Consider the following 21863-nt stretch of genomic DNA (forward strand, 5'->3'; position numbering starts at 1 on the left):
GCATGGAAAATCCAAATGTAAAATAAATGGTTATTCCAGTGAGCATAAATTACCACTGTGACTACAAGAGCAAGGAGCATGGTGGCTGGGTAGCAGACTGGCCTCCCCCGGGGTCAGGGCAAGCAAACATCCGCCCGCATACAGAGAGCCTCTTCTGAATCGGGGTCTCTAGGGAACATCCATCCCCTCTCTCCTACACCTGCTTTCCTGTCTGATCATTCAGTCCTGTTAGACCCCAACTGGGGCTTGCTGAGATGGACCTGCCTCCTCACAAAGTGCATGGTGTCGTTTACTCCAAGTTCTGCCCCTTGGAAGGCATTGCTTTCTTCATTGTCCCTTGCCCTGGGTGTGGCTGCAAAGCTGCAGGAGTTAAAATTTCAGCAGGGGCCAGCAAAACCTACAGAGTCATTCATCAGCCAGACTTGACGTTTTTCTTCCTTAAAATACGCTGGGCGATCCTGGGGGTGAGGGGTTGGAGGGGAGTGCCCTGCAAGGCTCAGGCACTGATGCCACTTCGGCTTCTGAGTGGGCAGCTCAAGACTGATATACACAAGTCCATCCTGAAGAGGGCGCTGCTGGCTCGATGTATCAGCATCCTCCCGGTTCAAGATGGGCAGGGGAGAGCACGTAACCACCCAGCGGCCTGTCCTCAGGGCCTCCGCAGCAACGTGGGATTTCCCAAAGGAGAATGATAACTTGCTAAGAGAGCTTGGCTTATTCTCCAGGAGTCAACAGGCTACAGCTCTGCTTCCCCAGTTGGGCCTGACTGTTTGCGTCACACAGCATCCAGGTCAATCACACACCCTGAGCGCCTTTAGCTCTCCTGGGTCATCAGGACCAGGCTGCAGAGCCGCTGATGGAGGGGCCTCAACTGACTGGGGAGCCCTTCTTGGCTCAGTCCTCCGTGAACAAAATTGACCCCACTGGTGGCATTGGCTGCTGCTCCAGCTGTCAGAGCTCTCTCAGCACCTGCGCTGTTTTGATTGGTGTAGGTCTCCCATCTGTAGCTCCTGCCAAGACAGGTATCTGAAGAGGAGGGCAGAGCCTAGGGCATCTGACCATGTACCTGCGAATAACCAATATCCTTCTTTTGTGGGGCAGAAAGCCATCTGGGGACCCTGTCACTGCTGGAGAGAGCTGCTCTAACTAGAGACTCAAGAACTGGGTGGGTCGCAGTGTAATTGGTGACAGAGAAAACTGGAGCAGTAAGAAGAGAACCTCCACGCTCTACCAGCACCATACCACCCACCCGCCAGCATCTGCTCCTGCCGCAGCCTGTTCTACAAGGCAGCTTTCCGTCATGGACAATAACTCAAGTAGGAAGATGACGCCTCTGTAATGTGAAACTGGGTTGGTTCCTACGAGACTTCCTACTCCCCCTCCAGCACATTAATATGTTGTGTCACAGATAAGAGCAACTGAATGCAAAGGGCATCAGTGGAACGAGCCAAACGAGCGAGCCTCAGCAGAAAGGAGACCCTTGGCACCCTTGGCACTCATGGGTGCGCTCTGCTCGCTTCTGCCTGCCAACGGCTCCTGCCTTGGAAGTGCTTGCTGCGTAGCTCGGTCTCTTCCAACCCTCCTGTGCCCAGTTCTCGAAGAACAAAGTCTTTTATCTATTCTTGTAAATCACAGTTACTTGGAATAGAACCTACCCTTAGTAACTGTGATTTTTTTTTTTAGTTGATGTTTTTCTTTGTGCTTAGGTTTGACATGGTCTGCCCCAAGCCCACTTTTTCATAATTTTTTTACTTTGAGTAGATAAAATGAAAAATATTTGGGGACACATTTGTCATCTTACTGCAGAGATGTCTGGCCAGCAATCGTGGATAAATTCTTCATTCTCTGATCTGCAGCCAATACCCCCTCCCCTCTGCAGACTGCCCCACGCGCTCATCTCAGGACATCGCCCCCACATTGGTCTTCTTTCTCCTGCTTTTTCAAGTTTTTACCTCCTTCTGGAGGATTCTCTTCAACATGAAAATACAGGCTTGCTAAGAAAAACAAAACAGAAGCGTTCTCTCGATTCCTCCTCACTGCTCTCATTTCTCCGGGCCCCTGTCGCACAGAATGGCCCCCAGCTGCCTGGGTTCACTGTGTCCGGCTCTTTGTCCGGTTTCTTTTATAAGCCCACGTCAGCCAGTGTCAAGGCTTCCATAGTCTGTCTCATTACTAATCGCTCCATTTCCAGTCCCTGTCATGGTTGGCTGCTTAGCTGCAGTTACAGGGGGTGACCACTGGCCCCTGCATACCCTCCCAGGCTGTCACACCCTTGGTTTTCTTCCTACCTCGCTGGTTATTCTTTCTCCTTTGCAACGTCTGTCAGTGTTGCAGCAGAGTGGGAATCCAGGCCTCTACGCCGTCCTTTTCTTTATGACACTCAGTCCTTTGGAGGGCTCATCCTGCATAAACGCATGCCAATGCTGACAATTCCCCAAGAAGAGCTGAGCGCACCTTTGGCTTCAGCTGTAGCCTCATGCTTTCAATTGAGTACTTGACATCGCCTCTTTATGTTTAATGCACATTTCAAAATTAGCAAGTCTAAAACTGTCTAGCAAGTGACTCTCAACTAGACTTGCTATTTTAGTCTGTCTCAATTAGGCAGGTCTCTATTGGACTGTCTAGACGAGCAAGTCCAAATGTCAACTTCTGATATCTCCCCCAAAACTTCCCCCCACCACCACCCCACGCAGCTGATGGCAACCCCTCGGACTAGGTGCATGGTTAAAAACCCAACCCATTGCCATCTCTTCTTCCATCATAAGCAGATCCTGAGGGAGCTACGTAGAAAATACAACTGGAACATCCACTTGCCTCCTACCACCTGTACTGGAACCCCACCCAGCTGCTCAATTCTAGCAACTCCAGAACCTCTGCTGAAGGTACCCACATCAACAGATTCCCTCCGATGTAGCAGCACAGCTCTTTTCTCCTAGTATGATGTAATCCATCCTCTTAGATGTGCTGCGTGGATCAGTTGGCTGTGTTTGGAATTCTTCCTCCCAGGGCCTTAAGCCTTGCCAAGCACCGCCCTTAGCTGCAATGCTAGAAGCAATATAGAAAGGAACTGTGTCTGGCAGCATAGGAGGGTGAGTGGGGCTTGCAGCATGCGTCACCCAATCCCTTTCTGCTTCTGTTTCAGTGTTCCGGGTCCCCATTTCCTAATGAAACCCCAACATATCACAGGTACGCTGTGAGGTCTGGTGGTACACACACTCCACCACTCAGGCAGGCTCCGCCTCTGAGGTTGCTTTTCAGCCATCCCAGTCTTCTGTCTACCAGAGCTCCCCTGCTGTGGTCCTATCATCCCTGCTGGACCTTGACCCATCAGTAGCCCGGGTGCTGCTGGCATCCTGGACCCCGGTGATTCTTTGCTGCAGGGGCTGCCCCGCAAGGCCTTGCAGGACACTGGAGCAGTAACTGTGACCTTCACCCACTTGAAGTCAGTCACCTCACTCTTCTCCCCACAAGTTGCTGTAAACCAAACTGCCTGCAGGCATTGTCGGGCATTCCCTGGAGGACAGAAGAGCCCATGGCTGCAACCACTGCTTGAGCTCAAGGAGTGAGGACCGGGGAAACCGTGTTTTGTTCCAAGTTCTCGGAAGAGCACAGCCTGCCCCATAGTGCTCGTGTTCCAGGTTCTTGATGTATTTAGCATGACATAAATGCAGGAATAACCCATTGTTTCACTGTCATGTGCCATAGACTTTGTAAAATACAAGCTATACCCTTGCTGTCTTTAACCCAACTGAACAAAGCAGGCAATAAACAGATTCACATTTCTGGGGTGGCGGGAGGTTGCTTGAAACCTCTCTAAGTATCAATCAGACACAAGAGTTTCGGCTGCTGCTTAGCAGCCTCAATAGCAGAAATGGACCGTATTCAGAAATGACTTAAGCAGCTCTCTTGGCTGACAGGAAGGCCAGAGAGCAGGGCCTAGCTCCCCGGCCAGGGGCGCTGCTGCTCAGGCCAGCTGCTTTCTCGCTGGGTCTAGAGGATGCTCTGCTGCTGCCACTGGGCACAGTTGGCATAGCACACGCGGCTGAGTGCACCCTGACGCCAAGGACCCAGTTCCAGTCACACCCTGGCCGCATGGCAAGATTTCAGGCTTCTATGTCAGAGTGCCGAGATGCCTAAGAAGGGAGCAAGGGGGGTGTTCAGCTGGCCCCACGGCAGCCAGAGCCCCGAGCCACTCTGCCGGGCCACTGAAGGGAAGCAATTCGCAACTCGCACTTCCATCTTTTTCTCAGTGAACGTCAGAAACACACTGAGCTTCCTACATATGAAAGAGGTGACAGTGTATTAATGCTTTTAAGATAAAAGCAAATTCCGTTTTCTACCATGTTGAAACATACTGGCTTTACTCAAATTCCTCTTCTGATTGTTGCTCTATATAATGAGATATATAACCACAGACAGCAAATAAAAAATATTTTCATTCCAATGAAGGAGAAAATTAGGGGATCAAAAGTTAGGTTTAATATCAAAAGAAGTTCACATGTAAATTGTTCATCATTTCCAAACATCTGAAAGTTAAAATATCACCGAGCTGGTGTTGACCGTGACACGCTCATGTCAAGCCCTGAAAAGTTTAAAGTTGAAGTTTTGCAAAGGACCAATTTCTGGCCAAGCAGATCTTTCCACCTTGTGACAAAATACAAACTTCAGAGTCTCTTAAAATATTCAGTAACTCTTTTTTGTATGCATGTTATGCACTCGAGAGGAGAGATTCTAAGAACCTGTGTCAATCAGCCATGTCTCTGGGGAGTTTGCTCACTCAGAGCTCTGGGGCCGCCATGCCGCTGGCGTAGAGATGAGGACCTGGCTGGTGGCAGGCTTCCTACGAGCCGTAAGGATATGCCTTCTTATATTTACACAGGAAAGCGTCTGTTTTTCCAAGGCTAACTTTGTAGCATTCCGTCGGGACCAAAGAGCCAAATGGTGACATCTGATCTAAGTACTCCTGGTTACTGGTGTTGAAGGAGGATGCCACGGTCCCTGGGCTGTCCATCTTGTCTTCAGGCTTTAAGCACCTGCCAGTCCCAGGTCCGTCCATGTGGCTGCCCTTGGCATCCGGAGGAAGGCCGCTCTCCGCCTGGCTGGTGAGGCGCCTGTAGTGATTTTCACCAAGCAGCAGGACGATAGTCCCGCCAGCACGGAGCACTCTGTGGCAAAAAAGGAAAATGAGCACGAGTTCTTCTGTCTCCTTAGACAACAGCCCCACTTTACCTAAAATATTTGGTATTGCTGATTTGAAATCTCATGCTGTCCATTAAAATGCAAGGATGTTTGGCAGTTACGTAGCATCTGCCATAACGCACGTTCATTGGAATAATTATGAATTCTTAAGTACAAATCTCCTTTAATGATCTAGTTTTACTCAAAAGGCAGGCGTCAACGTAATTTCGACAACGTAATTTGTAGTTGCATCCTAATCCATGACTGTATAAAGGAAAAGGCACCTGGCAGAATCCTGAAGAATCTGCACATACTAAAGGCATAGGTCGATGGCAGGAGGAAGTCACGAGAGCTCGGGGCAAGGACGAAGGGAAGATGAGCAAAAAGCAGGCAGAGCTTGAGAGGGCAGCTCTCGGAGGAGAGTTCTCGGGCCGGCTCACTCAGCCCAGGGCTGCCCGGCTCTGCAGCTGAGGCAGTGAGCAACGCAACCCTGCACGTGGCTGAGAGCCTCCTAGGTGGGAGGAGGGGGCAAGTGACGGGTTTCTGGGCATACATACCACATGGCATGTGGAAGGAGGGTGGGGACACTCCCAGGAGAGGTGGGTCATTCCTAGAGGCTGGGATCTCAGTTCTGAGTCAAGGGACAAGCAGGAGGGATCCCAAAGGGACAGTGAGGGACTAGGGCAAGGTAGGGTGCAGGAAGCACAGCAAGGAGAGGAAGTCAAGGCACTGAATGTGGTCCATCGTGGCAGGTGATTCAGGGTGGCAGGAGGAGGGAGTGGTGGGCGGAACAGAGGGCAGGCTGGACGGGTCGATACCCTAAGTGTGGGTTCCAACAGACAGCCGGGTGTGCAGCCTGGAGTGGCTGAGCAAGACCAGTGTCCAGGGCACAGAGCGGATTTCCCAGGAGTAAAGGGTACACGCGGCTATGAGGGTGGATGGGATCACTGAGGTGGCAGAGAACAGGGACTGACGAACAGAGACTCCACATTTCAGGTGAGGACAGGAGGAGCAGCCTGAGCTGCTCAGATTTCCTAAGAGAAAAGTGGAACAGTCATTAATGTCACCGAGGCAGAGGGAGCCAGCCTCAAGCGGGGGAAGAAACAGGCTCCCCGGTGCCAGAGGCGGGGCAGTGGACATCCAGGTTTGTTATGAGCTCCGGTGATGACTGGAATGTGAAATCAAACAGAGCCCATCTGAGGGAACTGCGATCTTGGGCTGTGGGAGCAGAGAAGAGGTGTTTGACAGTTGTAGGAATCAGAAGTGTTGCTCAGAGAGAGGGGTCTCGGGTAATAAAATCAAGACTTAGGTCACTTAAACGCAGATGTGGGCGTGGCGGTATATAGGTTAATCCTCCACCTGTAAGTGTCAGCACCCCTAAGGAGCCAGATTATGTCTTAGCTGCTCCACTTCTGAGCCCGCTCCCTTCTCGTGGCGTGGGAAAGCAGGGGAGGATGGGCCAAGGCCTTGGAACCCTGTACCTACATGGAGGTCAGGAAGAAATTCCTGGCTCTTGGCTTCAGAGCAGCTCAGCTCTGGCCATTGCAGCCATTCGGGGAGTGAACCAGCAGACAGAGGAGCTCTTCCCTTGCCTCCTCTCCTCCCTCCTCTCTAAAAATCTGCCTTTCAAAAAAACTTAAAAAAAAAAAACAAAGGATAACCCCAAACAAGAATGAAGATCTGTCTCTGTCATTCTGCCTTTCAAGTAAGTGAAAACAGAAATACTGAAAAATACTGAAAAATGCAGCACAATGATCTTTTTTAATACGGGATATTCACTCAGCTAATAAGATGAAGTGAGGATCAGAAGCAAATATGCAAATTACCTAGCTCGGTGACTGAAATAATAGGTCACTGTTTCTTACATTCAAATGTCAGGCAGTACTGAAAAATAGTTTTTCTGAATCAAATTTAAAGAGTAAAAATGATAATGGCATAATTGTATCACAAGTATAAACTTCTCATATGAAATCTTAGAAAAATAAGCCACAAAAATCTGACATATTACTACGATGCAATCAGATCTTTAACTGAAGAATTATACGTTTTGGTTAAGTGTCCCAGAGCCAAAAAATTACAGAATTACAGAAATAAGTTCTATGACTCACCTCTCCATTTCTTGCAGAATTCTTTTAATGTCTTTTGCTAACTTAAACTTTTTCCCAAATGGAATGTCAGAAATAATAACATCAATGCTTTCTGATGGCAATGGCAAATCTGCAATATAGAAACCAGAGAGTCTGCTTACAATAAGGTTAAATATTTATAGCCTAAGTTATTAAAAATGGATTTTTTTTGCATTTTAAATAAAATTTAGGGCTGCCGGTTTTGTTTCTAAGCAATCACAGGATTCTCAAATGCTTTCAGAATTACTAATGATAAATACTAGTTACTATATTTTCTGTATTTTGTTACTGGGCAAATATTTTTTTCAGGTATGATAAAATATGTCGCAAGCAGAATTTAAATGAACCAGAAAACTCAACTGTCTAAACTGAATATGTGTATAGGAAGTTGCCAGGCCCACGAATATATTAAGTTACTTAGAAAAATACCATATTCTACAGATTCTATTCTGCTTTCCCAAATGACACAATTTTCAGTATTAGTATCTAATTCTGTAGGGATGTAATAATATTTAATAATCTTTCCTAAATACCACAAGAATTCCTGTTGACAAATTTTAAAATGAAACAATAAATTCTGTGTTTTGGCTAATGACCTCTCCTAGTTCAAACCCTGACGTGAAATTAGAGTGATAGTTAAATAAAACAAAACAGGGTCATTAATAGGTCTAAGCAGGAGTTTTTTCCCCCTAGAATTTAACTTTATGAACTTAATTGTAGAATTAACTTATGGGACACCCTAACTTACTTTAGAACTGAATTAGGACACAACTATGGCAGTCCTCTACAATTTTTCAGAATGACTGAAAACAGATAAGGAAATCATAGCACATCTTATTTATGACAAAGAATAATCTAATTGCAAGGTGTTTTTGCTTTATATAGCACATATACATACATAAAAAATACACTAGTTAGTTGACTAAAATAATTGCTTTGCTTGTCACCTTAATTGTAAAACAGTATTTCAAAAACTTTCCTGTGGGGAGGGTAGGTGCTATGGCTCAACAGGCTAATTCTCTTCCTGCCAGCGCCAGCATCCCGTATGATAATGGTTTGTGTCTTGGCTGTCTCGCTTCTGATTCCAGCTTCCTGCTTATGGCATGGGAAACCAGGCGAGGGTAGTTCAAGTTTTTGGAACCCTGAACCCATGTGCAAGATCGAGAGGACACTCCTGAGTTCAGGCTGGCTCAGCTTTGGCTGTTGCGGCCATTTAGGGAGTAGATTAGTGGATTAAAGATTTTTCTCTGTTTTTCCTTCTCTCTATTAATCTGCACTTCAAAATAAAAATTAGGTTTTTTTAAAAAAAGTTTTTTTTTAATAAAAATTCAGCATGTATAGATATTTATACACATATACTTTCAGGTTTACCATAAGAAGTTAAGAATTTAACTTATATTTCAAAATACCATACGCTGAATAATTTCTAGCACTTTCATTCTCAAAAATGTCCCTATTTGGATAATAACTCTACGATGATACACTCTAGATGGAGACTGCAGTTGGCGTGTGTAAGATTAAGCATTATGGATTTTTAGATTAGGAAGACATGGGAATTCCAAGGAAGGGTCTGGGACATCCCTGACCTTCTGGAATGAGAAAAAGAACAACAAAGACAGGAAAAACCTCAGCGGCAGCAGGCGAGTGCAGGAATGTCACACTCCAATGCAAAAACGTCCCAATGTGTTTAGATTGTGATGGAAACAAACAGAAAGTTACAGAGCCACTGTTGATAACTTACAAGGTGACATCGAAAAATATTATTGCCAACTGAGTGTCATTTTACCATAGACATTTTCAAATATGAAAAAGTTAAACATTTTACTAACCAGCCTTTTTTTGGGGGGAAATATAAATACAATCCAGACATTTAAGAGATGAATCAACTGAGGAATAAAAAAGTTAAGGCAATTTAACTCGAAGACCAACAGAAGTACTTTTAAATAATTGTGGACATTACTGTTGTGAGAGAGAATGTGAATTTTGTGAACTCGAATGCTACATGGAATGACAAGCAGCAGAAAGTGCCATGGGAAAGAGAGTAGATCTGATTTTGTTGTTGTTACTAACTTCAATTCTTCAAAAAAGCAAAGCTAATTCTTTCCACATCCCATCTGTCAGATCCTCCGCAGATTTTCAAAGAAGGCTGAAGAGCATGCAATCAAGGTTACACAACTAGTTCATGAAACAGAAGCGTTTATAACACCATTGTTGGACCCTGGTTGATACAGGGAGCAGTTATTTCAAAGTTCTTTCAACTGATAGCAGAAAAGCAGAGGTAATTTACTGCTATGTTGAGTTACTTAAAAAAAAAAAAGGAACTACTATTTATTTTTTTGAAAGACTTACAGAAAGGGAGAGTCAGAGAAAGAGATTTTCCATGTACTGCCTCACTCCCCAAATGATCACAATTGCCAGGACTGGGTCAGACCGAAGCCAGGACCAGGAGCTCCCTCTGGATTTGCAAAGTGGGTAGCAGAAGCCCAAACATTTGGATCATCATCCACAGCTTTTCCTAGGATATTAACCAGGAGTCAGATCAGAAGTGGAGCAGCCAGGCCCAGTGTGGTTTCCTGGGGTCTAAATCTTTGTCTTGCAAGCGCTAGGATCCCATATGGGTGCCAGTTCATGTCTAGGCTGCTCCACTTCCCATCCAACTCCCTGCTTGTGGTCTAGGAAAGCAGTCAAGGATGGCCCAAAGCCTTGGGACCCTGTGCCTGCATGGGAGACCTGGAAGAAGCTCCTGACTTTGGATTGACTCAGCTCCAGGTGTTGTGGCCACTTGGGGAGTGAACCAGCAGACAGATACTCTTTCTCTCTCTGTCTCCTTCTCTCTGTAAATCTGGCTTTCCAATAAAAATAAATGAATGTAAAAAAAGAAAGAAAGAGAGAAAGAAAGAAAGAAGAAAGAGAGAGAGAAAGAAAGAAAGAGCGAGCAGCAAGGACACGAAATGGCACCGGAGATACAGATGGTGGCTTTACTCACTAAGCCATCACATGCTGGCTCCTGAAACATTTTTTTGTATTCAACTGTCTTCATCACAGATTGAAATTTAGTGATGTTTTGTATATTATAAAAATATAAAAGGTGTTGGTTAAGTGCCTGCTTCACTTAACAAGCTGCCCCATGTTTCGGGGCAAGTATGATTGGCATGGGTGTCACATGAAATTCCAGGTACAGTTTTGCTCCAGGTTTAGTGATAATACTGAATTGTGTCAAAATGCTATAGTGGCCCAGATTCATGCCTAAATGGGCACTTGTACAGTGCTGGACTGAATTGACAATAGTACTCACTAGATGTTTCATCTCTGACTGAAAATGCTTTTCCTGAATTTCTAAGAATTGTGGGGGGTATGGGATGGGAAGGGGAGAGGAGGCTGAACTTGAACTGGAGTTGATGCAGCAGATTTCGTTTGCGAAGAAAGATGACAGTGATACAGAGTGGACAACATGTAACTGCCCACAAAGGCCTTCTGCTGACAACACCAGCCAGGTGTCAAGGCAGTAGGCAAGGTGGGCATCAGATAACATATTGTGTCTTAAGAAAAATGTACCCACTATGTTAGGGGATGCTTATTTAGCATGTCATCTTCACACATGGTGAAAAGAAGGGATGCTTGAGAACAAAGCACAATTGTTGCCAATAGTTTTGTTACAGAAATGAGAGGGTATCTTCAAAAATTTTATGAAAAATATATCCTATGAGAACACCATGCTTGGGTTAAAAAAATTATTTTGCACTAAAGTATACTTATCAGTGTACATTTTAAAAAATGTGTTTTTATGTTATTTGAAAGGCAGAGAGAAACGAGGACGGAAATGTCTTCCATCTACTGGTTCACTCCCCAGATGCCTGCCAACAGTCAGGGCTGGCCTAGGACCCTGAAACTCAGTGTAGATTTGCCATGTGGGTGGAAGAGATCCAAACATTTAAGCCATTGTCTGCTGGTAACCAGGGCACATATTGGCAGGAGCTGGATTGGAAGTAGGGGGGATAGGACTTGAATCACACATTTTGATAGGAGACATGAAAGTCCCAAGCAATGGTTTAACTGCATCAAACACTTGCCCCATTGACTTATTTTTCAATTCCATTTCTTCTATGAGAGGCTGAGTAGCTGAACTATCCTTGTTATCAAACAATGCGTGATAGACCACAGAAGATCTGACTGGAAGTAGTAAAAATATATCCTTTTACCTAGCTATCTCGCATTTTAATTCAATCCCCCTGAAATCTGCATGCCACAGTACCCATCTTCTACTAAGAATGTAAATATATCTGTAGATCAAAAACCAAAGGCCTAGCTAATAACTGTCACTTCCCAAGAGAACCCGCAACGTGACATTCATTTGATTCTGCATTTCCATGGTTACAATTTAAGAGTGCATTCATACAATTTCTGCATGTTAAGTGGTCATCTCTTCTTTTACACTAGCAGAGGGTGTACAACAAGTGGAGTGTTACCTTTAAGGAGACAGAAGTCACTACCGCACACAGAGGGAAAGAAGAGCATCACTGTGTAGAAACACAGCTCCTGTTGGGAACATGCCTAATTTCCTCACACTGTGGGAGCATTCTTAATTTTCCTATCCACTGTGAGAGGCATTAATTCATGCTGTGTGTCAACCACCATATTTGGTTTATGTAATAAACCTTCACTGTTGCCTTGGGAAGTGCATGTTAGCATCTCCATATTGTACGGCAGAAAATACAAAGATGTCTGTTCTTATTTTTTTTTTTTCTTGCAGGACACAGTGAAGACTCTATTCAGTCTGAGTGAGCCCATGGCATCCTGATGACTACATCCAAAGGTAGGAGACTCTCAAGCCCATCCATGTTGGAAAAGGGATTTGTGAGTGTCAACCCTCTAAGCCGCACTGATGACTACAGCCCTCCAGGCAAAACCCAGTTCATAAAGAAAATAAACACTCTTACGTAGCTATACTATCCACCCGTGCAAGAGATAAGCAATAGAGAAGTAATTATTCAATAGCTATATGGGTCCCTATTGTTCACAAGATGTAAAGTTTCCCCTGGTTGGAAATTCAGCCTGGAAAAATGTGGTAACCAAACACCTTAAAGTACACATGGTACTCTATTACACAAAGTTATCATAAAAATGGAGAACTCATCAAAGAGAAGACTTACAAATGACATCACATGAAAGACATTTAATCTCAGTAGTACAGAGGAAATTTTAAACCAATGTGCTGCATCTGTAATATTTTCAACAACTACAACAGAAAGAATCCACTCCGGTGCCAACATCGTTCTGGCATGTACACCATGGTGCCCTGCTGGCGTGGTGTGACCCACATCTGCTCTCCCCTCCACCTCCCCCTGTTCCCAGGGGGTACACGCTTCACACCCATGCCCTAGGTCTGGAATAGAGCACAGGAGTGATTCTCCCGTCTCCCGCAGTACCGAGTCCCTTCTGACATCATTCTCCAGTATTTAAACATACTGTAAAAAATTCTGTCAAAAAAGTCCCTGACTAATGCCCTAGATCTTTCCTTTTAGTTACTGACCCATTTCTCTCCTTCCTCCACCTTCCCAAGCAGAAGATTCTACCAGCTGCCACTATGTGAGTCCTGCCATGCTCTCAGGAACCCATTTGCAGTTGGCCTCTGCTCCCACCAGCCTCCAGACACAGCCTGACTTTGGCCATCACAAGGCAGAATATGCTATCAGTCTGGCCTAGGACGCCAGCGTTTCCTACTCGGATTACTGCAATACTCCCCTAGTTTGTCTCTTGTTCATTCTTCTCTCACTACATGTGCCTTTACCATGGCAGTTATGGTGTTCCTTTTGAATAGTAGGATTTAACTGGTTATCTGCTAACCAAAGGGAATGTTTAACAACCAAACAACAGTCAGGAACTTTGCCTGGTTTTTCAAAGTGAGCTCTTGTGGAGAATTCGATGAAAATGAAAACAGATAAAACTGCAGTTCAGTGTGTGGTAGAGGTCACACGGCCAAGTCAGGATTCTTCCCTTCACGCTCACAAGATGCCTGAGGATGGGAAGGCCGTGAAACCCACCAGAGTGGAACAACACACACCCAGTGTCAGTTTTCTTGATGGTGGTGGGGGGGTCTCATCCAATGGCTTTCTTACAGAAACCAGGGCTCCTGGAAGGCTTATTTCAGTGCAAGCACCGCTCTGAGTGCTTCAGGAACTTGTGTCACGTGCACATTCGCATTACAGAGTATGGCCTGGAGCCGCGAGAGGCCAACCGTGAGCACAGCTTCCTCTTCGGAGGAACCTTACTGTGCTTTTACATGGCGGTTCTTCTGGTATTTTCTTCTATGGAGACTCATCCTCACTGCTTCTCCCCTTTTGATTATACATCTCTACTATCCATTCACTTTGAAGACGGGCTAAGTTTTCACATTTTGCTTTTTTTTTTCTTTAAGAGAGACAGGCATAAGTAAACAGGAGGGAGAGAAAAAAAAAAAGGAATGAGAGGCGTGTATTAAGCAGCTAAAACCACGGGCCTAAGGGGTATCGGTCTGAGCTCAGCAGACTCGACTCCCAGCCAGGTTTTTCACTGCTCATTTGCCATGGAGGGAAGGGGCATGCCCAGGTCTGCCTTGCTCCAGACTTGCCTGGCTTTAGCACTGGCAGCACTGGCTAAGCAAACGGGACAGTTGGTTACCTCACTCCAATATGAGGCAAGAACATAGAATAATTCCGAATGTTTCGTCTGGTCTCTGAAAGCAATGAAGAGTGTTTGTTTTCATGAAACAGCTCTCCACATTTATCTTATATTAACCAATCCGGGTTATGATGTGAGGACTGGTTTAGATGCAACCAACAGATCTTTAAAAAAGTCATGCTTCTATCTCAGTGCTTCTACAGAAACACTGCTTCTACACTACAGAAACGCTGCTTACCAATCAGGAACGTTTGGAGAAACAGACAAGTTATGATAACTGGAAGTAAACTGGTTATTAGTCCACAGAGGATATAAGCAAAAAGTATTAAGTTAATTATTTTTGTATTAAGTTTCTAAATGTATTGATGTGTTCACTTCCCTCAATTTCTGCATTTTAATTTCTTACCTAAAACAGAGAGCTTCAGTAACTCAATTTTATCCTCGAGTCCTGCAGCTTTGAGGTTGTCATAGGCGCCAAGCAACTGGGAGTCGCTGACATCCGCACCCACATAAAACCCACCCTGGGGAAGGAAAGCCGTATTTCAAGTCATTTGAATAGGACTGTTCTAAGTAGTTAAGAAAACCTACTTGTATTTCCTCCACAATAGTAAGAATTAATGTGAAATGAATGGAGTTTGAAAATTCAATTTAAAACATTTATATTATTCACTTTAAATAGTATTTAGTAGAAAAAATTGAAGTTTTTCACAAAATTTAAAAATCTGTTAATATTTTACAATTGCATACGTTTGGAGAGTCTGAAGATACGTATGATTTAGGTAGTGACTGCTTATTAGAATCCTCACATTCTCCAAAATTGATCAGAGTACTGAAAGAAATAACACAATTTAATTAGCCTTTCATAATCTATTTGAAAAACCTCATGATCTACTTGAAAATAAATATGATTAAAATAACAATCCTTAACTGGCTTATCTACTTGAAAACAATCAGTAAGTGGCTGTACTTGATACAGCAAACACACTGCTTGGTTCACCAAGGGTTAGGACTTACTGGCCACTCCTTAGCAGCTTCCAGAAGTATAGTTCCAAGTCCACACATGGGATCTAAAACGAACACTCCAGCCTGCAAACAGAAATGTTCAGTCAGTACTGCCCAGTCCAGCACACCAGGTATCACAAAAGGAAGCTGAAACTTGAGGACTACCATTCCAAGAGCAAAGATTCCTCTTTATGCTGAACTAGGAATGCAGGTCAGTTAAAGCCCTAAGGTCAGGAATGTGCTTGGCAAGGTTAAGGTGAGGAGAAGGCCACTGCTTCAGAACAATAGTGAGTAGGACAGAAATGTGGTGATGACCTCGCAGAAGGAGCCAGACCGAATGGTGTGCTGCTGGGCTGGGTTATACTGCATGGTGCCACACCCCACACTGCAGAAGTTTAAAACAAAATGGCAAAGGGCCTCTGCTTCTCTCTTTGGAGGCCTAGCTCATGTGCGAGGCTGATGCTGCGCTGGTCTGGAGGGTGTCACCTGGATGTGACTCACTTCCATTAGCACATGGGATTCAGTCCCCAGGGAAGTATATCCTACCCATCCCCAGAAGGCAAACAGGAAGCCTGGAGGAAGAGCATGCATTAATGCGTCCTCTGGGAATGCCATCATGTCAGACGTAAGTGCTTTAAGGATGCCGGTTCTGCACGGAAGGCTGGGAAGCTCTTGGAGCCCGAGTGTATGTAGATGGGGTAATGTGACATCACATTTCCAAAGGATCATTCTGGCTGCCGGGTGCTGAACAGACCACACAGAAGTGAGAGTGGACAAGGAGGCTGGTCAGAGAATCCTGGCAAGCGATGACGTAGCTTGAATGCAGAGCACTTTCGGGGGAAGTGCAGAGATGGGCTTGTATTCTAGGTATACTGTAAGAGGCAGAGCCCCCAGGATGGACTGAATATGCACTACTGAAAAAAGACAACATTTGCAGAGATCCTGTCTTGAGCAAACGGAAGAGCTGCCAGTCACTGAGATGGGGGGGAGCTGGGCAGGTGGAAGGTCGAGGGAGACTTCATTTTGAGAGCCCTGTGGACGTCAAGTGAGTGAAGGTGAAGGGAGATGATCAGCCTCCAGAGATGAATCTGGGAAGTCTGTATCAGTCAGTTCATCAATCTCATTTAAGCAGCAGAACGGGTGAGATTATGTAGGCAGCAAGGGGCGTCCCTGGACCAGGCCTCTGTGGCCTCCCTTGTGGATGTCTGAAAGGCACAGGTTCATCTGCATGGACTGAGAGAGAAGAACCAGAGCGGTGGGCCTGAAACAAGGAGAAAAAAGGCTGTTTCCAGAAGGGGAGTGAGCACAGCATGAAAACACCGAGTGTGCAGACTCGGGGGCTGCTGCTGCTGCAGCCGGAGGGGCAGAGCTGAGAGGGAGGGAGGGAGAACATGCAGACCACTGCTCTGATTTTCTGCAAAGAGGAAGAGGCAGTGGTAGGTGAAAGAACATGTGAGTTTAGGAGATTTTTTTTTTTCCAAAGAGGTGTGTGCACTGACAGCTTTAGCCCAGCAGAAAAACAGACACAAGTGGATGGAACCCAGCACACAAAGGAAATAGAGTATTCACTTACTTTAATGACACAAAAGCAGAATATGTGGATCCAGGTTCCAATATGCTTGCAGATACAGCAGACAGAACATATTGAGGCTCTCTTGTGATTCTAGTGTTTAAGTCCAACATGGAGCAAAGGAGTTAAAAGTATGGGCCAGGAGCTGGGTGGAATGACATCAGGTGCAATCCACAATGTGTTTGACAGCTGAGGACAGGTGGAGGGTGACACACCGTGGTCAGAGCAGACACCTGATCTCCTGGGAGATGAGCTGTGCATTACGGGACTAGAAGAAGCAAGTAGGAACAGCAAAGTAATGAACAGGACTCCCGAACCTTGACATATACAGGAAAACCCTTCTGGGTATGACAAGGCCCAGGATACCACTAAGCCAGGAAGCTGAGAGGCAGATTCTTCGTGGCCATGGAAGTCAGGAAGAATGACAACAGGGCTAATGGCCCAAGTGCTTGCTGTGGTGACAGCCTGACATCATGGGATGGCCTGTGCGTCAACAACACGGAGAGGCTCTGGGAAACAGGAGGGAGCCACTGTCTAGAAGGCGCAGTGAGGGCACGCAGGTCACCTACCCCATGTGCAGACCCAGCGGCACTCAGGGTGTGGGAGCCAAGACCTCTCCATCGCCCGATCTGCCTACGGGGCAGGCAGCGAGCTCACTGGCCGGCTGGTTGCTGTCAGGGCCAGGGGATACCTAATGGAAAGAAACAAGGTGTTCTTGAGGAGACAGACTCTTCCCCTGACACTACATTCTCAGGAGAGCATCACACAGAGCCTCCCCCAGGAAGGGCCATGAGGGCAAAAGGAATAATGATTGCAAACATGGTCATTTGCTTCCAAATGAATGCTAAGCTCATGAAGTGGGCCAAATAAGTAGTTTTTGCAAGCTGTGACCCTGGTCTATGACAACAACAAGTATCCTTAAATGTCGTTATTTTGCCACAGACCTTTTTGAGTCATGGCACGTGTGGACATGGACCAAGGCAGAGCAGTGTTTGTATGCTTCTCACGACAAATGTGATGTATGGAGCTGGATTTTCCTTGCTATGATGGGAGGAAGTAGAATTCATAGCAAACATGACAAATATGCAACAGGTGCATGTGATGGCTTCACTATCGCTGACACTGGCCCGCTCAAGGTGGAGCTGCCTACACGCTGCTCTGGGCATCGAATGCCAAAAAGGGCCCTGGGTCACGCTGGACAGTTGGACTGCAGGGCTGCCCACACTGTGGGTCACCACTGCACCCCCGGGGGAGAGCCCCGCTAAGCATGTATTGGGACTTTAAGTTTCTCCTTGGCCAGGGAATCACATTTTGAGAGACATTTCCTACTCTTGGTATTAGCAGGGCACATGCCCAAGAAAACAGTTTTACTGAATGTTACCTTTGGTCCTGAATCATAAACTTCTGACTTTTCTGAAAAATGCTTGTTTAAAATCAAGACCAAGGTAACATTTCAAATTTGTAGGTGGTTATAGAAAACCGTGGTTACACCAATGGCAGTTTGAAAAAAAAAATCATAAGCATACCTCTCTCTTTATATGAAATGACATTTGGAATAGAGGTTTAAATCAAACCAAAAAGGAAATAGTGGACTCTGGAGGCATGATAACCTACAAACAGTGCCCCCCTTGAATCTCAGCTCTGTGCTAGGTGCCTGGCTGGGTGAATGGTGCTCAGAACCTGACCAAAGCCCCCAAGGGAAGAACTGGCTGGCAGGGGCCTGCAGAAGCTACAGATGGCTGCTGGATCCCAGTTGGTGAGCCCGTGGAACCCAGGAGGAGTCTGGTCTGCAGAGACCCATGCCCAAAGGCGCAGGCAGTGAGCAGGCAGGTGGCCACCACGATGTCAGCGGGAGGACAGATTCTCCCGCCCCTGCCAAGCCCAGGGGTGCAGGCGATCTACTGGCCTCTTCCCAGATACAGGGTCCTGGCTATTTAAAAAGGCTTTGAGAACCACACTTTACCTCCATTAAGTCAACGAAGAAAAATAACAATACATCTGAGGCGGGGTCCCTTCACAGCTGGCCAAACACTCAGCACACACACTCCCAGGGAAAACACAGCTCTCCACTATTACAGCAGAGACAAGAGCTTTCAGATACTTTCAAATACAACACACATGCTTTCCTAGAAACAAGTAAAAAACAAAGAAACACACACACACACACATACAGCAACCTGTGGTTTTATAAGCTGAAAGTCTCCATCAGTGATTTAAAGTAGAGCATAGCAAATCTCTGCCACTCTTGTTAGTAGGAAGAGAATGTTTAAGAACAGCTTCAAAGGCGCAGTCAGTCCTAGGAAAGGAAAGGAAGAGAGCTGCAGGGTAAGCCAGGGAGCCGAAGGACATCAGCCAGAATCTCAGAATAGGAAACAAATGGAGATGAGCTTACATTTAAATCTGTTACATCATTGAAGAGAAATAAATGACGGAAGAAAAAGTTCCTGGGCTGGAGAAGTAATCATGTTATAGATTTAATACTATAGATTTAATAACTATTCTGACAACATCGGAAATACAGAATTCAAGTTATTTTGGTGAAAAATTGAGAAATTTGTGCATTGTTTTTATATAATACACAATTTCCGTCAAATTTTGGGAAACTTAACATACAGAATTTCAGTTCTTTTGCACCAAAATTAACTTTTTTAACTCCAGCTCCACAACTCTTTTTTTTTCTTTCATTCAAATTTGTACATATTTGTAAGGCAAAAAGATAGAAAGAGACAGACATAGATTTTTCACTGGCTTGGGCCCGAATTCAACCACAGGCTCCCACAGCGGTGGCAAGGACCCCAGTCAAGTGGCTGAGCCATCACCGGCTTCCTCCAGGGTCTGCACCAGCAGAAAGCTGGAATCAGACGCAGAACCAGGACTCACTCCCATACCCTCCAACGTAGGCTGCAGCTTCCCAAGTACCGTCTTAACCACTGTGCCCAGAGGCTGCCCCCACAACCTTCAGAAGGACCTTTGTATACTGACCAAGGTTCCCACACAAGGAAGTGGAAGAGCCAGAATTAGACATTTGGACTAAAGATTTTAAAGAAAATGAAAATGGAAATCCTAGGTTCTGGGGCTATAACAACCTACAAGTAGCTCCCTGCTTCCCTCTGCTTGCAGCTCGATGCTCTGCAGTCTCAAGCAAGAAGCAGAACAGAACACACACACACACACACACACCCGGTAATACCACTGAGCTCTAAGGTTAAAGAGAAATCCCTTATAACATCCAAACAAACAAACAAACAAAAAACAGAGTAGCTATAAAGCAAGAGAAATCCAACTGGTATAGGCTGCTCACATCCAAGACTAAAGGACAATGGAACAGCTTCCACGGGTCCCCAAGGGCAAGGGACTACAAAGGCAAGATTCCTACCCCTGCAGGATGAGGACCCCGCATTCAAAGGGAAACATTTCAGGATATAAAGGGGTTCAGACAGTGCAAGATTCACATGCTACATTTGAGGAAAATGCCTAACAACAGACTTTAACCAAGCAACAAATGAACCGTATCAGAGGCCTCAGTGGGGAAAGACAGGGTGGGAAAAACCAAAGAGAGATACGTACACCTTGCAATGTGTTTTGTCTATAGGCATGTGTGACACACAGATCTACCTTAATGGCTAAAGAACAGGATGTGTAACATTAGTGCCAAGAACTTCTGGAAAAGAAGGGGTATCCCCTAAGGGAAGCTCTGATGCGCAATATTTCAGCTCAGTTTAACATTCAGGGGTTACGAGAGGACGGGGTAAAAATGGTCCCCTCGTACCAGGGGGCATAGCAGTATGGAAGGAAGAGAAGAGAATTGTGACAGGGTAGGGGGGCAGCTGGGGAGGACCAGAGGGCTTCATGGTAGACACAGTACTGCCTGTAGTTATAGCCATATGTGTTGAAGAGGAGAGCTGGGAACGGAATAAGAAAAAAATCCCCAATCCCAGATAGAATAATGGAATCACTAGTTATTAACCAAATGAACAACAGCAAAAAGCAAACAGCGTCAGGAGGGAGAAGGAGAGAAGGGATACCTCAAGTGTTTCTGTCATACACAGACCTGAATTCTCCCGCCGACAGGGACAACTGTGGCTAGTAAGAAAATAAAGCTGACGGTGAAACAGTGGCAGAGACCTCAGGCAGCAACACACCCTAACCAGGACTGAAGATTACAAAGGAAATTTAAGTTTAAACTGATGAATCAAGAGAACGGGGACTCTAAGCAGCAGTGAAAAGACATGGCTCACAATGGGAGCGTCAGAACTCTACATCTAGGTATACCAGACTGCCGAGCACTGACAAAAAAACACACAGCAATAGGAGATTTTGAAATAGTTCCTCCAGGATGCAACAGAGAGTAATATAATAAAGCTAGTGGGGAACGTTTTTTGACTAGATAATAAAATTCTTGCATGTCTCTAGAACATCTGCAAAACTGATCAAGCTCCTAGCCACAGGAAGAAACTTGTGACTGTTTTTGAGGGACTAAGCTATTGTTACAATATAGGGAAAACCAGTGTGTGTGGGGAGGTTAGATGGGGAAGTTCCTGAGCCTAAGGAAAAACTTAAAAATAAATAAATCTACCATTAACAAAATAAAAAAGGAAAGAGGTAGATTTGGGGCCAGCTAGGTGACAGAGCCCACCAGTTCACCACTTGTGATGCTGCTATTCAGTTTGGGTACCGGGTCTAGTCCTGGCTGCTCCATCTACTGGTGACCTGGGAAGGGAGCAGAGGATGGGGCCCCTGCACCAGAGTAGGAGACCAGGAGAAGCTCTGATTTCTGGATTTGGCATTGTGGCCATTTTGCGGTGAATCTCAGTAAATGGAAGATCTCCCCTGTCTCTCCCTCTCTCTGTAACAACAACAAAAATGTAAAGGTTTGGGAGTGTTCAGCATCATAGCATGGTATGTTAGGCCTCTGCCTGTAGGGCTGGCATCCCATATAGCTGCTCCACTTCCGATCCAGATTCTTGCTTATGGCCTGGGAAAGCGAAAGGATGGTTCACAGCCTTGGGACCCTGCATCCAAGTAGGAAACCTGGAAGAAGCTCCTGGCTCTGATGGGCTCAGACATGGTCATTGTGGCCATTTTCAGAGTAAACTAGCAATGGAAGCTTTCTCTCTGTCCTCTCTGAAACTCTGTTTTTCAATAAAAGTAAATCTTTAAAAAAAACTAAAAGCAGAGTTTCTATAGGTCATATATTTTTTTTTAAAATCATGACACCAAAAAACTAGAAATAATAAAATGTAGCCAATGTCTTATTTGGTTTCTTCATAGTCAAAATAGTCTCAACACACTGGAATATATTACTGCAGCAGCAATTTCAACAAAACAAA

The 21863-nt window shown here is 45.4% G+C and overlaps 1 protein-coding gene across 2 annotated transcripts in view; it reads right to left on the reverse strand.

The window, feature by feature from the left end:
- Nucleotides 1-4456: 4456 nt before the first annotated feature.
- The window catches only part of LOC121166290 (THUMP domain-containing protein 2-like), a 36373-nt gene continuing 18966 nt past the window's right edge, over nucleotides 4457-21863 (reverse strand). For both annotated transcript variants that reach the window (XM_040995418.1, XM_040995416.1), the window contains exons 7-10: nucleotides 14976-15047; nucleotides 14368-14482; nucleotides 7287-7395; nucleotides 4457-5165 (exon numbers count right to left, since the gene is read on the reverse strand). In XM_040995418.1, the coding sequence (XP_040851352.1) occupies nucleotides 4841-5165; nucleotides 7287-7395; nucleotides 14368-14482; nucleotides 14976-15047 (621 nt within the window). In that variant the 3' untranslated portion in view covers nucleotides 4457-4840. The remainder of the gene's footprint in view (nucleotides 5166-7286; nucleotides 7396-14367; nucleotides 14483-14975; nucleotides 15048-21863) is intronic.

This window comes from Ochotona curzoniae, unplaced genomic scaffold (genome assembly GCF_017591425.1).
Source record: "Ochotona curzoniae isolate NIBS_2020 unplaced genomic scaffold, NIBS_Ocur_1.0 patch107, whole genome shotgun sequence".
Taxonomy (NCBI): Eukaryota; Metazoa; Chordata; class Mammalia; order Lagomorpha; family Ochotonidae; genus Ochotona; species Ochotona curzoniae.